This window comes from Gambusia affinis, linkage group LG21 (genome assembly GCF_019740435.1).
Source record: "Gambusia affinis linkage group LG21, SWU_Gaff_1.0, whole genome shotgun sequence".
Classification (NCBI taxonomy): domain Eukaryota; kingdom Metazoa; phylum Chordata; class Actinopteri; order Cyprinodontiformes; family Poeciliidae; genus Gambusia; species Gambusia affinis.
Genome location: NC_057888.1, coordinates 1,567,755 through 1,591,963, shown reverse-complemented (window position 1 = coordinate 1,591,963; position 24,209 = coordinate 1,567,755). Strand labels below are relative to the sequence as shown.

At 37.4% G+C, this 24,209-nt stretch overlaps 1 protein-coding gene across 2 annotated transcripts in view; it reads right to left on the bottom strand.

Moving 5' to 3' along the window:
- The window catches only part of rps6ka3b (ribosomal protein S6 kinase, polypeptide 3b), a 43,851-nt gene that overhangs the window by 18,457 nt on the left and 1,185 nt on the right, over nucleotides 1-24,209 (bottom strand). Inside the window, exons 1-2 of one of the 2 annotated variants that reach the window (XM_044105039.1) lie at nucleotides 16,535-16,594; nucleotides 7,836-8,103 (exon numbers count right to left, since the gene is read on the bottom strand). In XM_044105039.1, the coding sequence (XP_043960974.1) occupies nucleotides 7,836-7,877 (42 nt within the window). In that variant the 5' untranslated portion in view covers nucleotides 7,878-8,103; nucleotides 16,535-16,594. Of the gene's footprint in view, nucleotides 1-7,835; nucleotides 8,104-16,534; nucleotides 16,595-24,209 lie in introns of those variants that run through there. The other variant, XM_044105038.1, reaches the window with a different exon arrangement.

Genomic DNA, 24,209 nt, shown 5'->3' with positions numbered 1-24,209 from the left:
AAACCAGAGAATTTAAAAAAATCAGTTTTTTCAGACGCACACTTAATAAAATAACATGTTAAATTTTTAATAACTTCAAAAACTAAAATAAAATATTTTATTTTTCCAGTTCCGGTGCAGCGGACAAATAAATCCAGCTGACGTAACAAACGCTGACGCAAACCCAGAAACTCAAACATGTTTAAAACTCCCAGCTGATCCTCTGCAGTAGAAACAATGCAGCCCCCTAAACCGCCGCGACCTTTGACCCCGCAGGCAGGAAGTCCTCCACCTGTCAGCGCCCGTCTCTCCCAAACACAATGTACACAATGCTGCCGACGGTCCGCCTGACTTTTCTTGGATTACCTCCACCTGTTGTCGCCTCGGCTCCCTGTGAACTGGTTTCCACTGGAACCAGTGGGACTCAGACCGCGGACTGGGAGGGAAACTGGGAATGTAAACACCTGCTGGTTCTCTAAAACCTGTTACGTAACCAAATAACACGGGAGTGAAGTCTTCCTCTGGTTGTATAATATCTGTAATAATGTCTGAAATTCATCAATTATTTTAAAAATGGTTTTAAAACTGTCAGGATTTATAAACATCCGTTAAATACCTGACATAGTTTATAAATAAAGATTAAACTAGACATTAAAGGCATAAATTTACATTATATAAATATATGTATACAAAATACATTTTGAATTTAAGATTAAAAAACTTCTCTTTCTGTAAAAACGTTTTAAAGAAATTGATTTTAGCTTCACCCGATTCAGGAATGTTATTTTATTGCAGTTTAATTTTCTTTTTATTGTCATTATTTTTTATTTGCATTTTCTAAATATATTTGCAATATTCAAATATATGAATGAAAAATCTGAAGATGCCATTTTTCATCTGATTAATTGTTAATTGATTGATCACACTTTAAAAAATTTAATAAATAGTTATTAACATCACTTATTAGCACAGAGTATCGTGATAAAAATGTATCGCCGAGCCGTATCGGAACCACCGATATCGGTATCGGAAGTGAAAAAGGTTTATCACTAATAAATAAAAAAATAAATAAATGAACGTTGGTCCGGAGAAGTTTGAGCGCTGAACTTTATTCACCTGGCAGGAACAAGAGGACAGGAAGCCGACACCGCATTCACATCCTTATTAACTCGGGTAATAAAAATAGACGCGGCTCGAGCAATAATCCCAAACACACCGACGATGAAGAGGATGAGGAAGATGATGTTTATCCTCCAACTCTCTGTTTACGCTGCCGAAGCTTCAACTCCAAAAGCTTTTTCCACTGTTGTTCACAGTTTGACTGTCAGCGGGTCAAAGCATCAACCAAAACGTCGATGTGTGTGTGTGTGTGTGTGTGTGTGTTGTGCAGCTTCTCCATGGCAGCAGTGATCATGGATTCCATTCCAGACAATCTGCGCCCTCTAAGCCCGTTACGCAATCAAATTAACGGGCCGGATGGTCACCGCACTGACAGACACACAAACGCTCAGGATGTGGGTTCAGATAACACACACACACACACACACACACACACACACACACACACACACACACACACACACACGCACACACACACACATGCCCACACACACACACACACATACACACACACACACACACACAGCAGTGAGTCAAAGCAGGGGAACACTGAGCTTAATAAAATCATCAGCTGCTAAATGAGAGCTAAATATCTGAGCTGCTAGTTGGAAACAAAGAAGAAGAAGAAGAAGAAGAAGAAGAGCGCCACCTACAGGAGCAGTTTCCAAATATTTCTATTTAATACAAAAACACCTACAATAAACTTTACTCAAGATTTAAACTAGTTTAAAGTAAAGTTTTACTTTATTTTCCTGGTACTACACTGCAAAAAATAACAAATCACACAAAGTATTTTGGTTTCCACTGCAAATAATTCAGTAAGTTTAAAATAAAAACAAAACTAACTTATAAGCAACTTTTCTAGTAACAAATCACTTAATTTTAGAGAAAACAAGCCAGCGATTCTATGAAAATTTTAAAAAAGCTTCAATGAAGCTAAAATTGTTTGACGGACACTGCAAAAACAGAAATGTTACCAAATAAATTTTGTCTTGTTTTTAGTCCAAATATCTGAAAACACAAAATAAGATAAAACCAACTTATAAGTTACATTTCAGGGAGATATAGAAGCTTCTTTTCCTTAATATATAAGATAAATTATTAGTTCCACTGGCAGATTATTTCCTTTAAAACATGAAAAATGTCTTGATATAATTTGAATAATCTGCAAGAGGAACCAGAACTTTTTAAAATCAATATTAAGGAATTATTGACTTGAAATAAGCTCCTACATCTTACTGAAAAGTTACTGCTGAGTTAGTTTTGTGTTTTTTTAAGTGAACTGAAACTAGACAGAAAAACTTGGTAAGGTTTTGTGTTTTGCAGTGTTCATCTAATCATTCTAGATTTTTTAAAGTTTTTTTTTTATTTAATTTTCAGTAAAATCTTTGGCTAAAAAAAATCTATAAAATAAATTTCCATTATTGCTCAGTTGCAGTTCAGTCTCCAGCTAAAGATTACTTCAGTAATCGATTATACTCTTGATTATTTTCACAATTAATCAGATAAAAAATGGCCATTGTGCAGGTTTTTCATTTAACTGTTTAAGCATCTCTTGTAAAATATTATAAATTCATGAAAGGATGAAAATAAAACAACTGAATTCATTTTTTAAACAAGAAAAACATTTATTGGCTAAAGTGCGTTAACTGTATTTTTTAATGATGATTGATTATTAGCAAGAGATGAAAAATCCTTCAAACATGAAAATGAGAAAAGCTCAGGAGTTTCTGCCGGACTGATCATCAATACAGTTAAATTTATAGATTAATTGATTAATCTTTGAACAGAATAAAGTGATTAAATTTGTTTTATATGATCCAGATGAAGCCAAAACTGGAACCTGATGAAGTCTGACCAGAAAATACACATAAGATAAAATGACAAGTTTATACTTTTACAGTAGATTTTATTTTCTCATCATTAACTACAGAAAAGGATGTGCAGAATTTCTAAACTTTTATATCTATATTGTCTAATATTACTGAAAATTGTATTGCAATAAATTCAAGAATAATTTATTCTCCAGGAAATAAAAGAAGAAAATATTAGACTCTGGTTCAAACTTAAACCTTAAAGGAGAGAGAAGAAAATAAACGGGTTCACAGCTAATAAAGGTGTTAAATGTTTTCATCTTACAGCATCAACAAACTACTGACGCTGTTCAGATAAACTCCCACCTTTTCACTTTAACTGAAGTTTCCACCGAGTCGGAGAAAAACGACGCAGAGGAATAATTTCTGCTTCTTATAAAAGAGACGGAGGAAGACGGAAGATGTGGGAGGACGAGCGAGAAGAGAGAGAGAGAGAGGGAGGCGGATATGAGGGCGAGCGAGGGATCATTAAGAATGGATGAGGAGGAGCGATGAAGATCTTCATCATTTATTCAAGACTTTGGACGAAAAGATCCGGAATCAGAGCAGAGAGAATCCTCCGGTTCTGATGGAACCGATCCACCGCTGGCCCGCTGGGGACAAACTACCAGAGCTGAACGGACAAACTACCAGAGCTCAAGAGACAAACTACCAGAGCTAAAGAGACAAACTACCAGAGCTAAAGAGAAAAACTACCAGAGCTGAACGGACAAACTACCAGAGCTTAAAGGACAAACTACCAGAGCTCAAGAGACAAACTACCAGAGCTGAAGAGACAAACTACCGGAGCTACAGAGACAAACTACCAGAACTAAAGAGACAAACTACTAGAGCTAAAGAGACAAACTACCGGAGCTAAAGAGACAAACTACCGGAGCTAAAGAGACAAACTACCAGAACTAAAGAGAAAAACTACCAGAGCTAAACGGACAAACTACCAGAACTAAAGAGACAAACTACCAGAACTAAAGAGACAAACTACCAGAACTAAAGAGACAAACTACCAGAACTAAAGAGACAAACTACTAGAGCTAAAGAGACAAACTACCGGAGCTAAAGAGACAAACTACCGGAGCTAAAGAGACAAACTACCAGAGCTAAGGGGACAAACTACCAGAGCTAAAGGGACAAACTACCAGAACTACAAAGACAAACTACCAGAACTAAAGAGACAAACTACCAGAGCTAAAGAGACAAACTACCAGAGCTGAAGAGACAAACTACCAGAGCTAAAGAGACAAACTACCAGAGCTGAAGAGACAAACTACCGGAGCTAAAGAGACAAACTACCAGAGCTGAAGAGACAAACTACCAGAGCTAAGGGGACAAACTACCAGAACTACAAAGACAAACTACCAGAACTAAAGAGACAAACTACCAAAACTAAAGAGACAAACTACCAGAGCTAAAGAGACAAACTACCGGAGCTAAAGAGACAAACTACCAGAACTAAAGAGACAAACTACCAGAGCTGAAGAGACAAACTACCAGAGCTAAGGGGACAAACTACCAGAACTAAAGAGACAAACTACCAAATCTAAAGAGACAAACTGCCAGAGCTAAAGAGACAAATTACCAGAGCTAAAGAGACAAACTACCGGAGCTAAAGAGACAAACTACCAGAGCTACAAAGACAAACTACCAGAACTAAAGAGACAAACTACCAGAACTAAAGAGACAAACTACCAAAACTAAAGAGACAAACTACCAGAACTAAAGAGACAAACTACCAGAGCTGAAGAGACAAACTACCAGAGCTGAAGAGACAAACTACCAGAGCTAAGGGGACAAACTACCAGAACTACAAAGACAAACTACCAGAACTAAAGAGACAAACTACCAAAACTAAAGAGACAAACTACCAGAGCTAAAGAGACAAATTACCAGAGCTAAAGAGACAAACTACCGGAGCTAAAGAGACAAACTACCAGAGCTACAAAGACAAACTACCAGAACTAAAGAGACAAACTACCAGAACTAAAGAGACAAACTACCAAAACTAAAGAGACAAACTACCAGAGCTAAAGAGACAAACTACCGGAGCTAAAGAGACAAACTACCAGAGCTGAAGAGACAAACTTCCAGAGCTAAGGGGACAAACTACCAGAGCTAAAGGGACAAACTACCAGAACTACAGAGACAAACTACCAGAGCTAAAGAGACAAACTACCAGAGCTAAAGAGACAAACTACCAGAGCTAAAGAGACAAACTATCGGAGCTAAAGAGACAAACTACCAGAACTAAAGAGACAAACTACCAGAGCTGAAGAGACAAACTACCGGAGCTAAAGAGACAAACTACCAGAGCTAAAGGGACCAACTACAAGAGCTAAAGAAACAAACTACCAGAGCTGAAGAGACAAACTACCGGAGCTAAAGAGACAAACTACCAGAACTAAAGAGACAAACTACCAGAGCTGAAGAGACAAACTACCAGAGCTAAGGGGACAAACTACCAGAACTACAAAGACAAACTACCAGAACTAAAGAGACAAACTACCAAAACTAAAGAGACAAACTACCAGAGCTAAAGAGACAAACTACCAGAGCTAAAGAGACAAACTACCGGAGCTAAAGAGACAAACTACCAGAGCTACAAAGACAAACTACCAGAACTAAAGAGACAAACTACCAGAACTAAAGAGACAAACTACCAAAACTAAAGAGACAAACTACCAGAGCTAAAGAGACAAACTACCAGAGCTGAAGAGACAAACTACCAGAGCTGAAGAGACAAACTTCCAGAGCTAAGGGGACAAACTACCAGAACTACAAAGACAAACTACCAGAACTAAAGAGACAAACTACCAGAACTAAAGAGACAAACTACCAGAGCTAAAGAGACAAACTACCAGAGCTAAAGAGACAAACTACCAGAGCTAAAGAGACAAACTACCAGAACTAAAGAGACAAACTACCAGAGCTGAAGAGACAAACTACCAGAACTAAAGAGACAAACTACCAGGACTGAATGTTTCAATTTTCATTCTCTGTGAAAACATTTCCTGTTTTAGTTTCAGTTTTGAACCGCTAACGAGTCAAGCTAACGAGCCGAAGCAACAGGAAGGGCTTCCAGATTCTCGTTAAATATTCAGGCTGCGATGATGAAAAGCCTCTTCAATTTTTTAGCTTCTCTGATCATCTGAAGGTTCATTTTTTATCTTTTTATGCCCCAAAAATATCAGTAAAGCCAGGAAGAGTCTTTTTCAGAGCTACTTACAGAGGAGTCGATGTTTTAAAGAATAACTTCAGTAACGCTGTAGTTTACTGACAAATGAACATAAAACACAAAAAAATAATTTTTTAAAGTTGTTCCTCCAAGCAGCCAGATTTGCTTGGTAGTTTAGCAGCCAAAGGTTTTAATGTTTTTAATGACAACAGGAAGCATCGTTTGTCTAACAGATTGGGACAAATTAAGAGTAAAATAAACACAGACCTTAGAAAAACTTTAGACAATATAAATAAAGTCTAAAGAAAACGTGGCCGTAAAGGCAGATTACAGGAATATTTCACTTCCTGGGAATAAAATATGACAAAAATGAGAGATTATCCCAGATTTTGACCCGGAGTCAGGGAGCCGGCGGGGGCGGGTCATGCTGCGGGACTTGGAGCAAATGATTCGATCAAACGAGGCTCAGGTGTCGGAGCAAAGCCGTTAGCCTCACGCTTCACTTCCAGCCCAGAAACTGGATTATAAACGGCCCAGCGTCACCAAATGACAGAAAAACAAGTTTACAGATTGAAAGACTGAGAACATTTCATACTAAATATTTACTACACACACGTGTTTAAATAAAACATTACATCCTCAGTGTAAGAGATTTAGAAAACCACAATACATCGATATTTGATTAATTTAGTTGACACTGTTTTGGTCTTAATTTTGGCCCACATGTCAAAAAGTTCTGAACATGTTCTCCTCATTCAGAAATCTAAGAATCAGCTTCCTTCCCTCCTTCCTGGTTCTGATTCTGTTTGGACCCAAATCACCAAACTCTGAGCCTTTGTCCTTCGGAGACAAACAGTGACGGAATCGGACCATAATAAATCCCTTGAAAGTCCAAATTCTCCCAGAAATAGTCCTTTTGTTTATGTTTAAAGGCCCACGGGGGGGAAATGTGTGAGCAACAGAAAAACCACATTCACAACCTTCAAAAGGCTTCGACAAACAGCAGAGCCTCTTTCAGCCAGTCATTATCACCAGCAGGATGGAAACATTATTAAACATTATTACATCTTTAATGCAGAAAAATGATTTTTACCACAGCAGATTACAGTCACTGTGGATGGAAAAAAAAACAAAAAGAAAGAGGGAATTTAGACATTTTCTACAAAAAACTTCTACATTTCTGAGTCAAAAATATGCTGGAAAAAAATCAAACATTTTGAGAATTTTTAGATGAAACAAATAATTTTTTTAATTTGAAAAGTCAAAAATTTGCTCTTAAGAAACACATTTTGAGATTAATGTTACCCTGCAACCTTGGATCAGGAATCTTGCAATCAGGAATTTTCTAGAACAGGAATTTCAACATTTTTAAAATTGCTAGAAAAAAATCAGAAATTTGAGGTTAATCTCATATTTTCTACAAAAAAAACTTCTGAGTTAGAAACATTGCTAGAGAAATCTCATAATTTGAGATTATCCTCAGAAATTTCCTTGTTTACCTTTCCTAGAAAATTTATTAGATTAATCTCAACGAAGAAACAACCAGAAAATGCAAATAAAATTCCTCGACATCCTTGAGCTTCAGCCTGAAGGTTGCAAAGTTAAAGCAGAAAAGTTTTATCCAGCTGCCCAACCAGAACCGGATCAGACCGGAGGGAACCGGAGCGCCGGCCGACCCGGCAGGTGAACTCTACCTGGTACCGCCTGTTCCTGACGTAAAACAGAAGCGTCTTCATGGCGTCGGTCCGCTGCAGCCGCCGCACTCACACTGATTAAAGCTTCGAACGCAGATGCTTTAAATCCGTCCAGCTGTTCGCCGCGGCGATAAGAGCACATCCTGTGATTGTTTCCCTGCTCAACATCTGCACAGGAAGGGACACATCTGGCCCCGCCCACAACGCGCAAGCCGCCCGAAGACACCCAAACGTCCAGCGGCAGGAAACACGAGACTGTCGGCTCGTTCTGAGAATGAAAGGATGAATTAAGGCAGACGACAGTTTGGCAGGAAATCCAGGAAATGAAACATGAAAGTCTGAAAGTCAGAGAGGAAGACTACAGGAGGAAGACCAAACACGTCAGGATTTAATCATTTTCACTCGTTTTCCATAAAATATAAAACAAAACCACTTCAGAAAAAGATAAACAATGTTTTAATTCAGTTGTTTTTTTAGGCAGAAGAATAAGTTTATTACACTTTCATTTTGTTTTACGCAAATCAAACAGCAGATTATTTCCTATGGATGTTTTCTAAAACTAAGTCTGCAGACAAACTCAGAAGAGAAAATCAAATTATTTTTATTTATTTTGCTAGTTTTAACTCCTCAGTTATTGCACATCTCAATCCATCTAACTGAAGGAAAATTGTTTTTAATATTCGTCCTGATAATTAGTGATTTAAATAAATAATTTCCTCTGAACTCAGGTTAATTTCTTCTACAAGTTAAAGGTAAAAGTCTAAAAATGAACAAAAATTTACATTTTAATTCAGATGTATTTTCTCTCATTTAATATTTAAATAATTACAATATTTAATAAAAAGTTAAAGAATGAACCAACATGAGATTTCTTTTTTGTCTTTACAGCTTCTGCGAACTTCAACAAAAATGTAAACAATGTAATTTCTGCTGTTCCTAAAATGCTAAAATAAATGTAATATTTGCATTTATGTAGTTAATTTGAGTTAAAACATTAAAAATATATAACTTCCTAAATCTACTTGAATTTAGAGGCATATATTCAGAAAACCTTCCTGTTTTCTTTACATCCATGCGAGTAGCTAGCCTGCACGCCGCTGCTTTACACGAAACAAACTTTTTAAAACCTTCTTATTGTCTGGTTGTGGAAACAATCTAAAAAACAGTTAAATATTTTCATTTGAAGAATAACATTATGTGTGGGAAAAGTGCAAAACTTTCAGTTAAAATATTTTTCTTTTTGTTTGAATGTTTATTTCAGATTTTCTTAATTATTATAAAAAATTCCTGATTCATGTTTCTCGTATCTTAAAGCAACCAGAGTCCCGGACTGACAGACTTTAGTTTTTCTATGAAAAATTTAATCAAAATACCAAAAAAAAACTTTAAAATCTTCAGAAATTGGCGAAGCAGAGATCAAACAACAAAGTTAAAGAGTATAAAACCAATTCCAGGACATTTAAATTATAACTTCAGAAATCACTGAATAAAATCACCTAAAAATATTTTGATCTGCAAAAATATGTTGAGAATATTTATGTAACTTTAAGGACAAAAGTTTTGATTATGTAACAAAAACAATCTAAAAAAGGAAAAACGACTTCCTCTTGACCTTTGGGTAAAAAACCTTCCAGGCTTTGATTTGATTTTGCAGACAAAACTTCCAGAAGGACACAAAGTTTTTATCAGTAATCAGAGTTTCATTAGCTGCATCCCAACAACAGGATGTTGGTTTGAGATCAGAATCTAATCAGAAGATGTCGCCACTAAGATAAAAATAAAAAAATAAAAAAATCTGCGTTCGCCGAGAGATTTCTAAATGAAAATATTCCTTCTGCAAAACTCTGGAGGTTTTTAGATTTAGCTTTCAGGGAAAAAAACAGCAAAAACTGGGAATTTTCTGTAGGAATTAATACAATAATAATAAAAGTGTAGGCTTTTTTTTTAATAATGCATCACCAGTCAGGTAAAAATCTTACCTGCAGGACATGCTGAACATTTACTTTACCAGATAATGTTTAAAGGTTCAAAGATCTGAAGAGACTCCAGGAATAAAAGCAGAAATCTGTTTTCGTGAGCAGATCAAAATTTATGTTTTCAATCACTGGAAGTCCATTTTTAAGATCTGTGCATTAAATTAACTTGATCCTAAAATACTGAACACATAAAAGTAAAAGTTTGGAATTACACGTTTGTGCGCAGCGTTTGAAGATTTTCTTTCATAAAGTTGATATTAATTTAATTAAACCAAATTAAATTTATGTTTTGCTATCAGGCAGCTTGTGTAATTTTCTTGAGCAAAAACAATCAGTTTAAACGAAGATCAGATCAGCTTTAGAGAAAACTGGGGAAAAGAGTAAATTGTGTAAATAAAAGTTTCTGCCTCTCTGGCCGGCTGCTCCCTGCGTCCTGATTGGCCCGTTCCTGGACACAGAAAGCTGCACGGCGTTCAGGAAAAGTGGCGCCGGGTTGCACAGATTACATCACCGCCCCATGACCTCACAATGGCAATCCCCACAATGCCTCTTTTACAGGCTGACCCGGCCGTCACCGCACAGCAACGCACCGGATGAACCCAAACTGGAGAAGAAGAAACATCTGGGCGTCTTCCACTCGTCTCTCCTCCCCCTCTGCTGCCTCTTTCTATCAATCAATATTTCCCCTCTGCATCCATCAATATCCTCTCCAGCGGCGTGGGAGGGGCAGAGGTTTCCATTTTAGGTGTTTGGGTCTGTGAGCGCACATTTCCTGCCTCTCCTCTCAAATACAAACCAGAACGACCAAAAACAAATAAATACAGACCAGACTGGACGCCAGAATAGGAACAACTCCAATCCTTACAAACTGTTGAGCGACTGGACTGAACAGTTTTAATGATAAAGATCAATTTACACCATTTTTAGGTAATTCATAACCTCATAAACACAAATACTGCTCTTGAAAAACACTCCATTAGTCGTCCTTAGGATAAAGATCACAAACTGCAAACAGTAATTGATCTGATCAGATTTTAAAATGTATTAATGCTCTCACTGAGTAAAAAGTGGAGGAAATAATAGGGATAACAATCCGAACTCACTAACTGGAATTTATTGTGACAATAAGTCAAAATTGTCATGATGAATGATAAACGATACGATAAATGTTTACCTCTAGGGCTATGGCTGAAAAACGTATCACATATTTCATATCAGTCGATAATTATTGATCAGTTTTTTGTTTTAAATATCTGAAATGCTACCAAACGAATGTTGTGACCTTTCCTGTTTTATTTACTTTCTCTCCATGGCGTTGTTTTTTGTTTTTTTAAGCAGCCACCAACCTTACATTAGTTCACCATGAAAGTTTGAGCAGCTAAAGCCTTTCTTCTGCCTACATTTCCCAGAATGCTGTGCAGTTTCTGGATCAGAGTTGAGTTAGCATGTTGGAAGGTAAGCTAAACAGCCTGCTTCTTGAGCTTTCATTGCAAGATTAAAACGAGATGCTGTTGTCAAATCCTCTTGAAGTCTAAGTACCTAGCTTATCAGGCTAACAAGTTTTTCTTTTAAACAAACATTAGCAACCAGCTAGAAGAGGTACAAACTGCCTACTGTATGTTTGCTACATAGCTAGCCACCTTGTGTAGTTTTTTTTCTTCTTTTTAGGGACCTTTGAAACTAATGCTAGCAAGAAGCTAAGAGTGTGTGTCGGTAAAACAAAGTCTGGTTCTTTTGTCAAATGACTAACCTGTCAGGCTAACCATTTCATGTCAAAAACAAACATTAGCAACAAGCTAGGAGAGGTCTAAACTGTCTACTTTATGTTTGGTACCAAGATAGCCCAGCTAATTAGCCACATTATGAGGTTCCAAGTGTAGCTTTTTCTTAGGGAGGGTTGAAAGAAGCAAAGAGCAGGTAACATGTCAGCAGGTAAAACAAAGTTTATCCTTGTCAACCTTCTTACTGTCCCAGTTAAATAATTAGCTTGTCAGACTGGGTATTTATTTTGTTCAAGTAATTTGGAGACAGAGTCTGTCTGGAACGTAAACAGCCTCGTTAGCTACAAGAAATTCACTGAGCACGTCTGTCTCTTCACTTTGTTTTCTAAACTTTGACAAACTTCATCAATTCAACTCTTTCTACACTATTTACTAAAAGTAAAAACCAAAAAATAATATTTTTTTCAGTTGTGTATGACAGTATGTATGTGATATTTTAGTAGTAGGAGTTCCAGTATTTGTGCTTTAAAATAAAATTCTTTATATTTTTACTTGTTATCTGTTTTTACAGTGTGTGTTACAGTGAAGCCATAATGTTTTTGATCATCTTCATCTAAATTCATTCACCCAGGTCATTTGTAACCTTGCTGTAAACACTCACTGACTTGTTTACTAAGGAATGTTCCCAACACACACCTGAGTGAGTCAAATGTGGGAGGTGTGTGTGTGTGTGTGTGTGTGTGTGTGTGTGACTGTAAAAGACGCCAGAAAAGTCGTCCCAGATGGCCAAAGGAGATTAAACACCATCTGCCAGAGAGCACTACAAACACACACACACATACACACAGTCGAAATGATTTATGGCTCCTGAATAATGACTTCTGTCAAGAAGAAATTTATGATTTATTTTTGGGGCTAATGGTCTTGTTTGGCGGCGTAAAAAATAATTTAGCCTTTCTTTTATAATCCATTATGAAAGATACTGGAAAGAAGAATAGAAACTTTTGATTTTAAAGACTTTTGCACAAGATAATTTTATATCAAGACTTATAGCTTCTTTAGCACATTTAAAAACACTTGGTGAAAAATATAGAGAAACTGCGATAAAAACACAAATTGACTAATAAAGGACAGTAAAAGGACAAGATAGCTAAATTATATCAGTATTATATTTGGAAATGTCTTCTTTAAACACCTTATACATCTGACTGGTCCGAGAAAGTTACAAAAAATAATATCAAGGACTTTATAGAAAAGTTAAAAGTTCTGCAATCCATTACAGAAACGCCTCATTAAACTAAAATTGTTATAATAACAAATTTTACTGGACGATAAATTGTCCCAGAAGTTATTGTAATCAACGATAATATTGTTGTTTTACAGTAATATACTGGAAATAGCATAAAAATGCTGATTTTTATCATTCAGTTTTTGTTAGAAAGAGAAAAAAGAGAAAATTGTGCAAATGGAAATTATTGAGCTCATTTTAATTTATCATTGAATTAATTGATTTATCGGTTTCTGCGACCTGCCTAAGCACCAGTACAAACTCTGTCCTTATCTACAGATTTTCTGATTTTTGCGTCTTTATTTGGAAAACTCTGGTTTGGTTTGACTGATTCCTAAAGTAAAACTCGTCTCCTGACTCGTTTGAAAGCCAAGAAAGCAAATTAACCCAATTAAAGCTGCAGCGAATCAGAACCCACAACAGACAGAAAACCCGATTACAACGCCGTCGTTTGTTCTCATGTGTGGTCAGAGTCGGCCTCTGAGTAAATGTGACCTTATCCTGATGAGACATGACACCATTTTAGCTAGAAACCCTTTCAAACACACACACACACACACACGCACACACACACACGCAGGTTGCTGAGCTGCGGCAGATGGCAGCAGATGTTCGCCGGTCCCTCAGCGGGCCGTGATGCTCCTAATGCTGTCTGGAAAACATTTCTGGCTCTCTGAGGGATTCGCTGAGTGTTTGTGAGCGCTGCTGACTCAACGCTCGGCACTATGTCAACTAAATGTGTTCTCCCAGTCACTCCGGACCCACTCCGGTGAGTCGGAGGACTCCGCTGGGATGTGGGCGTTGTTGTGTGCGTTCAGGGTTTTACTGCCAGGAAGCACCAAGGTGCATCCATGTGTGACGCTGCGCTCAAATCACCGCAACAAATGAACTAAAGATCACAAAAGTCAGAACATTTCAGCGTCAGAGAGTCCTGCTGTTCAGGTCCAAAGTGTTTAGATCTCATTTATACGTCCCAATTAATCATTAAAATATTTTAGTGTGAATCCAAGACTAATAGAAATTATGTGCATTTAAATCAGAATAAATGAATGACTGATTTTAAGAGGAATCTAGTACAATTAGCATTAGCATCCACTAAATAGCACACTGGTGTCACGCTTTAGCGTTAGCTTTTCCTAAATACTGCATTAGGATAGTACTTTAGCAATAAATACCATGCTGGTCTAACGCTTTAGCATTAGCTTCTGCTAAATATCATGTGGTTGTAGTGCTTTAGCATTAGCTTCACTGCTTTGGTGTAGCACTTTAGCGTTAGCGGAACAAATGTTTATGGCTAATGCTCTAGGGTAAGTGTAGCTAACTTTTAACCTGCTCATCCCTGTTAGCAACGGATATAAAAAGCAGAAACAAGATGGATCCAGAAATTCATGGCAAGCTACAGCTAATCACTGTCTTTAGAAGACTGAATTATTAAAATTGCTTAATGCATTAAAGCTAGTTTATTTTTGGACTTGCAGACAAATATTATCAGAGCGAATATGAAGATGAGCATCCAAATATTTCCTCCTGACCTGAGGCAGCTCATTATGATTAACAGAAGAATTAACTCTGAAGGAGCTCAGCAGGATGAGAGAGCAGGTTGACACTTGGAGAGTTTCTGCATCGTGACACAGAAACAAAACCGCCTCATTACCTCCATTAACCAACTCTGAGTAAAACCAGTGGAACAATATAAATCAGTCATTAACAGCTCTGAGATGTATTCACCCTCACACACCCAGCGATCTGAACCGGCGCTGGGAACGCCGTCCAGCTGAAGCAACAGAACCTCGGCTCTGATCTATAAGCCATCTCTCCTCTGCATTTAAAAATCGATGCGTGGCGTCTGATCTGCCAGATCGGCCGGCTAACATCAAGCAGCGTCCGCTTTTATTAAAGTGGAAAACATCCTGGATTATCCACCAACCAGGGCGGCCTTTAAGTGAAACATTAGCTGCAGAACGTCAACGAGTCGCAGGGAAGATCTGAAACTTACACTAAAACACAACAATGACTGAAAACCCAAAACAACTTCTGCTCCGTCAATCAACAACTGGCACATTTCAAGACAAAATTACCTGGAAAGTCAGAGAGACGCAGCAAATATGAACATATCTGTAGAAATATGACTGGACATTTATCTGCAGGTTTCAACAAGTAAAATTTTATATTTTCAGACATTTTCAAAGCCAGCTTGAATAAAATTTAAGGCAGAAAAAAATATATAAAAATAAAGAATTATTGAGTTGGAAACAGAAGTGAAACAAATTATAGATGTAAAAATAGCTAGCTAGCTAGTTAGCATTAGCTTTAACAATCTCAAGTCACAGAAGGTGAAACTCTTAATGTTCTGATCAACAATTATTCACAAATTCATCTCCAAAAAAATGTATCTCATTAAAATCTTGAAAGTTTATTTTACTATAAAAAAAAAAGATGATTACATTTTTATTTAAAGATTTGTGCTTTCATCTTTATTTATTTTGGCTAAACCAGGTGGATTTAACCCAGATGAGAAAAACCAGATTGTAAAAGGTTTGATATGTTTTGTCTGATTGAAACCACGACTTTCAGGTCATTTCACGTAACAAACCAAGACAAAGTAAATCAGAAGTGAGAAGAGGAAGCAGAACGATGTTCTTACTAGGGGAAATCTTAAAAGTGCGGCATGCTTTTGTAATCAGTCCCCCTGAAACATTATTTGGTAAAAGTCACTGTTCAATGCACATATTCAGACTTTTTTGCTTGTTTTTCTTAGCTAAATATCTCAAATTCAGTCAGAGTGGATGAAAAACATCTTTCACATTTTGTTTAGGTCTACACATGGTGTCCACACTTTTAGCAAATTTAAAACTACTGCTGGACACAAAATTCATTACATTAAAAAATGCTTGATTTATTTTTACATTTTTATGAAATCTGTAAATCAGTAAAGATCCAGAACATAAAAAACACTTCAGATTGTAGCATTATTAAAATAAAAACTAATAATTTCCACATTTGGGGGGTCATCAACTGTTTTCTATTTTATTGACCAAATAAAGTACATTTTTCTGTTTAGAGACCAAAAATAATTTTTTTCAAGGGCCACAAATGGCCCCCAGGCCACACTTTGGACACCCCTGACTTAAAATAAACCAACATATCTTGCTGAAAATGTACCTGCAAGTTGGTTTAGTCTTATTTTAAATGTATTTCTTGCCCAATAGAAACCAGGCCAATAACACTTTGTAGGATTTCGTGTTTTTGAAGTGTTTCCAGCCGTTTTATCAGTAATGTGAGCTAAATATGATGTTTGGTGCTTCATCTGTGATTCCCTGCAATAAAAGCTCCGAACCAGCAGAAAAAAAGCAGTTTAACCAAAGAAATGATTAATGCCTAATCCGAAATAACTCCTGGAACGTGACGAGGGTTGGCGGGAGGATTTATTCCCTCCCAGGATGACTCACGGTTTCAAAATCAGCCACATTGTGTTTCACTTTCATCCCAGCAATTATCCAACAGCAGGAGTGGGCGCAGAGTTTCTCAAACCGCGGATAAATCATCACAGATCATAACTCTGCTCCGCGGGAAAGCGATCCCTACTCCAGTCACGAAGGTGTAGCCGTTAATAGAAGCTAACAGGCGAGGCTAATGGGCTAGGCTAATGGGCTAGGCTAACGGGCTAGGCTAACGGGCTAGGCTAACCGGAAGCGGGACGGGAGCTGGACTTACGGTGCAGGCCGGCATCGAGTCGTCGTCCCCCGCTGTGTCTTCGGGGTCGTGGTGCGCCTCCTGAAATACACAGAGATCCCACCTGAGTTACTATGGCAACGGGACGATTATCGATGCGGTGACTTGGGCTCGTCCCAGGAGGACGACACGTCATGACGTCACGTTCCCACAACAGAAAACGTCACTGCAGAAGTACATGAAATATGATTCATGTTTACAAGTAAACATGAATCATATTTCCTCTACCTTTATGTTCCTCATATGAAAACGTTCAGAAAACATTTTCTAGAACCACAGGATTTATAACTGATATTAATTATTTTTAATGTTACTGCTAATCTGTAATTGCTGATTTACAACAATTACAGATTAGAAGACAAACAGCTCCAGATATTAATATCAGTATAAAATTAAAGGTTTTAATAGAAAGCATCTTTATTTTATTTATGTCATTTGCCTGCTGAATGAATAATAATATTACTAATATTTGGAATTAACATTATTACTATTATTAATCCTGCCTTAATAACAACAAATTATTAACAATAATAATCGTATAATAAATAATTATATTATCAATATTATATATTACTAATGGATTAGAAAGAAATTAAAAACCTACAAATTTATACAGTTAAATATTTTATTGAATAAATATTTTAGATCTGGATCTGTTTGTTTTCTAAACTGTATTTGTTGTACATTTATGCCATTAAAATCAACTTAACTGACCTGAAGATGTTAAGAAAAGTTTTTTAAGATTTTATATTGAAAACCATTTTACATATCTGCCTCAGCTTTTATCTATTTTTATTATAATATAAAATGTAATAATTTTATTTATTTATTCTTCAGAAAGTGTAATCCAGTTTAATGTATTTTGTCTAAATTTATCCACCATTCTTATTTTCACCACCGTCAGATTTGAATTAATTCCATCAGGCAGATCATCGGCCGCCCTGCTGGAGCAGCAGCTGGGATCCAGACACTGATAGTCCTGCCGCCACTTCCTGATTAAAACTATAACGGCAATAAAAGCTTTTATTTACTGGGATTATATTCTGCAGCAGCTGAACAGAAAAGCTGCAGGCGGAGAGAGAAACGGATCAGAACCAGAGGAGAAACGGCGCTGACGCTGCAGAAAGACGATTTATTCGTCTGTAACAAAAACTTTTTAAACTTTCTTTTTTTATAAAGCAGCATTCCTTCATTCTATGAGGTTTTTCTGATCATTTGATTCACAAATTTAATTTATCTTAAATTTTAATCAATTTAATTTAACAGAAAAATGTAAGAAATTTATTTGAGTTGAAATCTGCTTCAGCTCAAAAAACATAATTTCAGATCTAGAAGTTACTAATTTACTTTAAAAAAAAAAACTTTCCAATAAATTAAAATCAGATATACATTATTGGTCCCAAACATAAATTGAATGTTGTTGTGACTCATATGAATTCAAAATTATTAAAAGATAAATATAAACCAGACAATTTAATCAGAAGCCCACAGCATCACTACTTTCAATCAGATAAATTAACATCATCTAAATCCACAAATTCAACCAATTAAGTTACTTTAGAAGTGTTTTTTTACGAGTCCAGTATGAGGAAATAAACCTAAAATTATGAGTAGACTTATGAGGAAACATACCAAAAACCACACAGGAAAGTTGTGAAAATGCTGCAGATGAAAAACAAGAAGTGTTCAAGTGAATAAGCGTCTAGTAGAGAAAACTGAACATCAGGTTTCTCCAGGCCCGGTTTTTGTACAACAACAGAAAACATTCTGCAGCTCTAATACATCAGAAAATTAAGGAATTACAAGATTAACTCAATCAAAACAGTAACTTTTATCGGATTATTGAGATTTATGAAGGAGCAGCAACGTGGAACGCTGCTGGTTCATCAGACTGAAAATGTTTTAAAGTATTTAATAAATAACTAGAACACAAGGAGAAAACAGCAGCTGAGTGGATCATGCTAACTCCATCGTTAGCATGAATGTTAGCATGAACATTAGCATGAAGGTTGTCAGTGAGAACTAAAGATCTGACCTTTCAGCTCAGAGCTGTTAGCGCTAAAGCTGCTGATGTCATCATGATGCAGCATGTTGGCGCTGCTCCGTTAGCTCTGATTGGCTCTTTCCCCAGACTCTTATTGATCATTTATTGGTTGATTCTTTGCTGTTTGGACAATTATCCCCTCAGCTGGAAGGGTTTTTTCTCCCTACTTTTTTTTTTTTGTTTTGCTTTGGGTCAGTTTTTATGATTGGTAACCATAGTAACAATGTTTTTACAACTGGAAGCAGCTGATTAGCATCTCAATAACACCTGAACTTTGACCCCCAATCACAGAGTATTTGAAAAAGAAGCTTCATGGCTGCAGAACAGAGTTATCCCCTACCAACATCCCTCTGATCAAACGCCCAGGCAGAGATTTAAATAGGGGCAGCAAAAGCAAAGGAGGTGGGTTAGCAGAGCTAGCTAACAGCTCATGTTACTGTAGAATATCATCTCTGCTAAAATCAAACTGTTAGCATGTCATGATGGTCATAAATCTATAGCCAACTTCAAGTTACCTTGGTGCTGAGATAGCCGGGTTCAGGTTAGCGTAATCGGTGAGGTCGCTATTCCAACATGGCAACGCTCAAGTAGCCGTTCTTACAAACGTTATACTTTCTACTTTTAATTTGTTCAGTTTAACGTTACATGCAGCATTAATTTGAGACGCACTCTAACAATTGTTGCTGTTGGAGGAGCGGCCATGTTGGATCTCCAAGTAAACGGTTGAAAAATGTTACAATTTTCAGACTGGGGGTTGTTCCAGTTGATTTTTCCTGACTCAAAAGTCAAAATTTCCAAGTTCTGACTATAAATGGAAGGCAGCATTAAAGAGAAGTGGCAAAAGCAAATGAGGTGGAATAGCAGAGCTAGCTAACCACTAATGATGTCATCCAGGACATGTTAATGTGGAATATCATCTGTTGCCTGGATGTTAAGCCGTTAGCATGTCATGGCATTCAATCACCAACAGTCTTCAATCAGAAGCCTCTTCAGATTTGCTGGAAGACTGACAGCTACAGCATCACCACCCAATCTTCGAAAATAGTTTCATGATATGAAGAAAATTTAGTTTCTTTTAGGGAGAAACAAAGTATTTTTGAAATAAATTGAATTTTATCTACAATGGAGGACATGATCAGAAGCTGATCAACGGCGCCATAATGGATTTATTTCTTCTTCTTTTGTTTAAATCGGTGAAGCAGGTTTGGCGACTTGTTGCATCAGAAGTCGACCGAGGTCAACCGGGTCGGATCAGGTCAACGAATCGATAAAATATGCAGGAGTTCCCTCAGCAGAACAAAGACGCAGCTCAAGGTGAAGCATGCTGCTCGACCTGAACCTCACCTGATGGGAATGCGGCCACAAAGCGAAAAGGAACGCGGCCTTAAAGGGAAAGTTTACCCAAAACAGTGACAGGAGGAATGTCAGGAATCCTGAATCCTCTCACCAGACGACGGTTCATGTTCTCACCAAAACTACCGGACAAAATGAAAACACACCTGATCTCAGCTCTCACTGCGGAGCCGACATCTTTACTGAAATAATGTTTTGATTTAACTATTTTTCTAACCGTCTTACCACAGTTAAATTTTTTGTTATTGGATCAGAGTTTTGATATTATTTGTTATCTTTTGAAGAACTGGGTTATATTTACGTTTTTATTTGGTTAATCTAATATTTTATCTTTATTTCTGAATTTCTTTGTTTAAAAATGTAACTAATGTAAACTTTTTTGGGTAAAATTTTATGTAAATAAAGTTTTCCTTTATTACAATTTGATTTTCATGAACTTGATTATTTTAATGTAATATTCCTCTTGAAATATTTTTATTGCTTGCTTACTTCATTTTAATAATTTTTAGCCATTCAATCTATTGTGATTGGATTAATTTCATTAATATTTTAGTGTGATTTTTTTTAGATTCTTTTTTAAATTTAATAAAATAATTTTATTTTATTTATTTATGTTTGTTTCTCTTGGTAAGTGCAAAGTAAAACTGTCACCAGGAAGTTTCCGAGTTTTTCTTCCAGTGTTTCTGGTGAGTTTCTGCGGTAAATAAACTCTGATCTGCAGAACGGAGCTTCAGTCGTTTTCATTTCACAGAACCAGGTCTGCAACACGCTCTGCGTTTCTGTCTTGTGGTTTGGAAAACGTTGATCTAAATGTTGCTGCACCACAGAGAAAGAAGCAACCAGGAGGTCAAAGGTCGGTTTTTCAGCGTGTTCCTGTGCGGCGGCGGCGCAAGTCCGGGCCTGTCAGCAGCAGCCTGAGTGACTCAGATCTTCTGAGCCGTTTGTGAATCTTTTTTTTAACTATCATCAATCTCTCCATGCCGCCCATGTGACGCCTTGCGCAGGAAACGGACACTGTCGCTCTTCCTGAGTCATGGCGTCGCAGCGGCTCCGCCTCCCGATGTTTATCAAGACTCGATAGGAAGAAGGAGAGGAAGAGCAAAACATTTCAACACTGACGGAGATCCTGCACTTCAAAAAACAAAACCTGACCTCAGCTTCATAATTCAAAATGAATTAATCCAAAATATCTCCAACTTCTACCAATAAAAGTTGCTCCAGTGCCATCAGAGGCCCGTACCAGGATGCAACCAGGTCCATTTCCACAAAAACGACCCAAACATAGAAATACACCGATCTAAAAATGAACAGTTCTGTTGCAGCTGGATAAACATCACATCACTGTTTCCCTCTCCTCCCCCAGAAACTCAAACAAGAGCAAGATAAATATTGGTTATAAATATTGACCCAGATGAATTTATCGGACCGGTACCGGTCCGACTATAGCTGCTCCTCAACATCAAACAGAATTATGCCAGAACTTAAACGCCTTCATTTTGATTAATTGATGGCATTTTAAAGGCACCATTAATTTTGGGTTTTGGGGTTTTTTTAAATTTATTTTAACAAACAACGGCTCCAGCTAATAGACGGTGGAGGTTCTGGAAGGTTCTATGGTCCAGATTAATCCAGCGCCTGTTTCCCACTGTAATCCCTCCTCTGGGTGGATTTATCAGATTTCCAGATTACGCTGAAATTCCTCTAGAGTCCTTCGATGATCTTAAAGTTCCCAGAGAAACATGTAAAAACCTTTGAGACAAACGTTTAAGTATTTTAGGAGTTTCCTGAAGCCTCTGAGTCGCTAACGGACCAAAATCTGATCAGAATAAATGCCAGCTTTACGCATGTTTCATTATGATCCATATTCCTGATTTTTAACAGTCCAGATCTACTTTTCCAAAGCAGCAGCAGGAGAATCTTGGAGTGGAGAGACGGTCCCAGTAAGGAAGTCCATTCAGGACCAGTTCTCCCATTCTGCACTCCGACCAACTGGGTTTCCTCTAAAACACTGAAACAGACGATTCTCTCTTCCAAACGACCAAATGGACGGTTTAGTAGCGATGAACCGATTGCAGTTTTCTGACCTCATGATTCTGATTTTATCCAATTTGTTTGTCTAACAGTCTCCAAATTTATCAACTGATGTCAGTAAATCTGTCATCAGCTCTCTCTCTCTCTCTCTCTCTCTCTGTCTCTCTCTCTCTCTCTCACAGCGGAGGAAAGGAGACAGTGGAGGATTTTCAGATGTTTGCAGAGTTAGAGAAGATCGGCTCCAGATGTAATCGGCCGATTGCTGATCCACCAAATCTGAGGAAATCAGGCCAATTTATCAACGCGCCTGCACTTTTTAGGGCTTTTTTAAAGCATTCTTAAATCACGATAAGAGATGTTGTCCAAACAAGTAATAATTTGTTTTTTTCTGATTGAATAAAAACAAAAAAATTTAAACATTTCTATTTGTTTAAAAAGACTGGCATCAGTAATAATTAGGATTCATTCCCACCAGCCCTGTTCAGTCCGCTTTAATCCAACTCCAGTCCGTTTGTTTAGAAAGTCCGGTTCATTTGTTTAGAAAGTCCGGTTCATTTGTTTAGAAAGTCCGGTTCGGTTGGTGAGGTGTGAATGCTAATTGAACTCTGGTCCACCCAATAACCTCAGTTACAGTTTGGTTAAAGTGAACTCTGGTTCAGTTCAAATGCGTATGTGAGACGGAGACTGCTCATGAAGCAGGAAGTAGACTACGGCGCAGGGCATTCTGGGTAAATACAACCAAAACAAACACACTATCGTAGTGCTACTGGGAGAAATGACTCATGAGTAAACAAATTTATGTTGCTAAAATCTACCGCCACTCCATTTTGTTCACATTTTCTGAAACAGGAAGTTGCACTGTGTGTTTCTTAGAGTGGTTCTTGGTACAGCGCCCCCACAGGCCAGGAGGGGAACAGGTTTTCTAAAGGGTTTGGTAGGTTTGACTCAATGCGGTGAGAAAAATGCAACAAATGCTGCAATTTTGGTTCCTAATCGAGCTGACAGGGTGGTTTTTTACCAGAGATAAAGGAGAAATCCTCCAACCGTTAAAATGTGACGCCACTCCATCTTTATCTACATTTAGTGAAACAGGAAGTTGCGTTCGGTTTATTTTAGGAGAAAATAAACCCAATTTTCACTTTAAATGTGACGTAAAACATGAACTTCTCTGAACTTGTAGTTTTCATGAGTCGGGTTTTCCTCCCCCGCTGCTGGAAAACCCCTCACATTTTAATATGCATAACAAAGTGCAGCTCGATCCAGATCAGACGGTTGGAAGCGGCTCGTTATGTTAAAATCTTCCCAGCAGACGAGAACAGGACTCTGGGGCCAATAAACCACGGTGCTGGTCAGAAACTAAACGGGTCACAGAGCGACTTTTTACACAACATGTGAAATCTGATCATTTATCTCGAGATTTGACAACAAAAGGCTGCAGAATATTTCAGATAATTGATCTGGACAAAAAGATTCTAGTCGTCTGCAAATGGTCCTTCAGTTAAAATTTATCTGAAAGCCAAAGTTGGACCGGCTGTCGGGTTCCTGCAGGAGAGTGGAGCTGCTCTGAGGTGTCCTGTTTCCTGTAGCATCCGCTCCTCTGAGTTCATACTGATCGTTTAAAGTGCTCTATAATCTCATTTTCTCCTCCTGCGAATCATTTCACGCATTTAAATCGCATTTCTGCAGCTTCGTCAGCATTCTTTCACATTTTCACCCTTTCGGATGCCAGATTTGTCAAAAATGTGCAAAAAATGACAGCAAACTGTCGGTTTTAAGGGATGAGATTGATATTAAAGGAAACAGGTACGCATTCAGGAGTTTTCAGGTATAATCTGATTAAATGCGACATTTTCCTGCAGGTTTTCCTTTAGATTTGCATCCCAGTCGGCAGAGGAGGTTCTAGTTTCAGCCACTGCTGAACTTCATGTCACATTTTTGTCTTTTTCTACAAGTTCAAGCTCGCTTCAGAAAATATTTAACCCATCTGTTGGCTCAGGAAGCAAACCGCTCACATCTCTTAGTATTTGCATCCCATGCAATAAAACAATAATAAATACAGCGAATGAAACTGTCCTCTTAGAGCGGTACTTTAACTTAAATAAATTATTATTGATGTTCTTACACATTCTGGGTCAAAGTATCTTTATTTTTTACATGTTTATGCTTTTTTTATTAAAACTGAGCTTTTGGGTAGATTTGTCACAATAAACAATAAATTAATTTCCATTT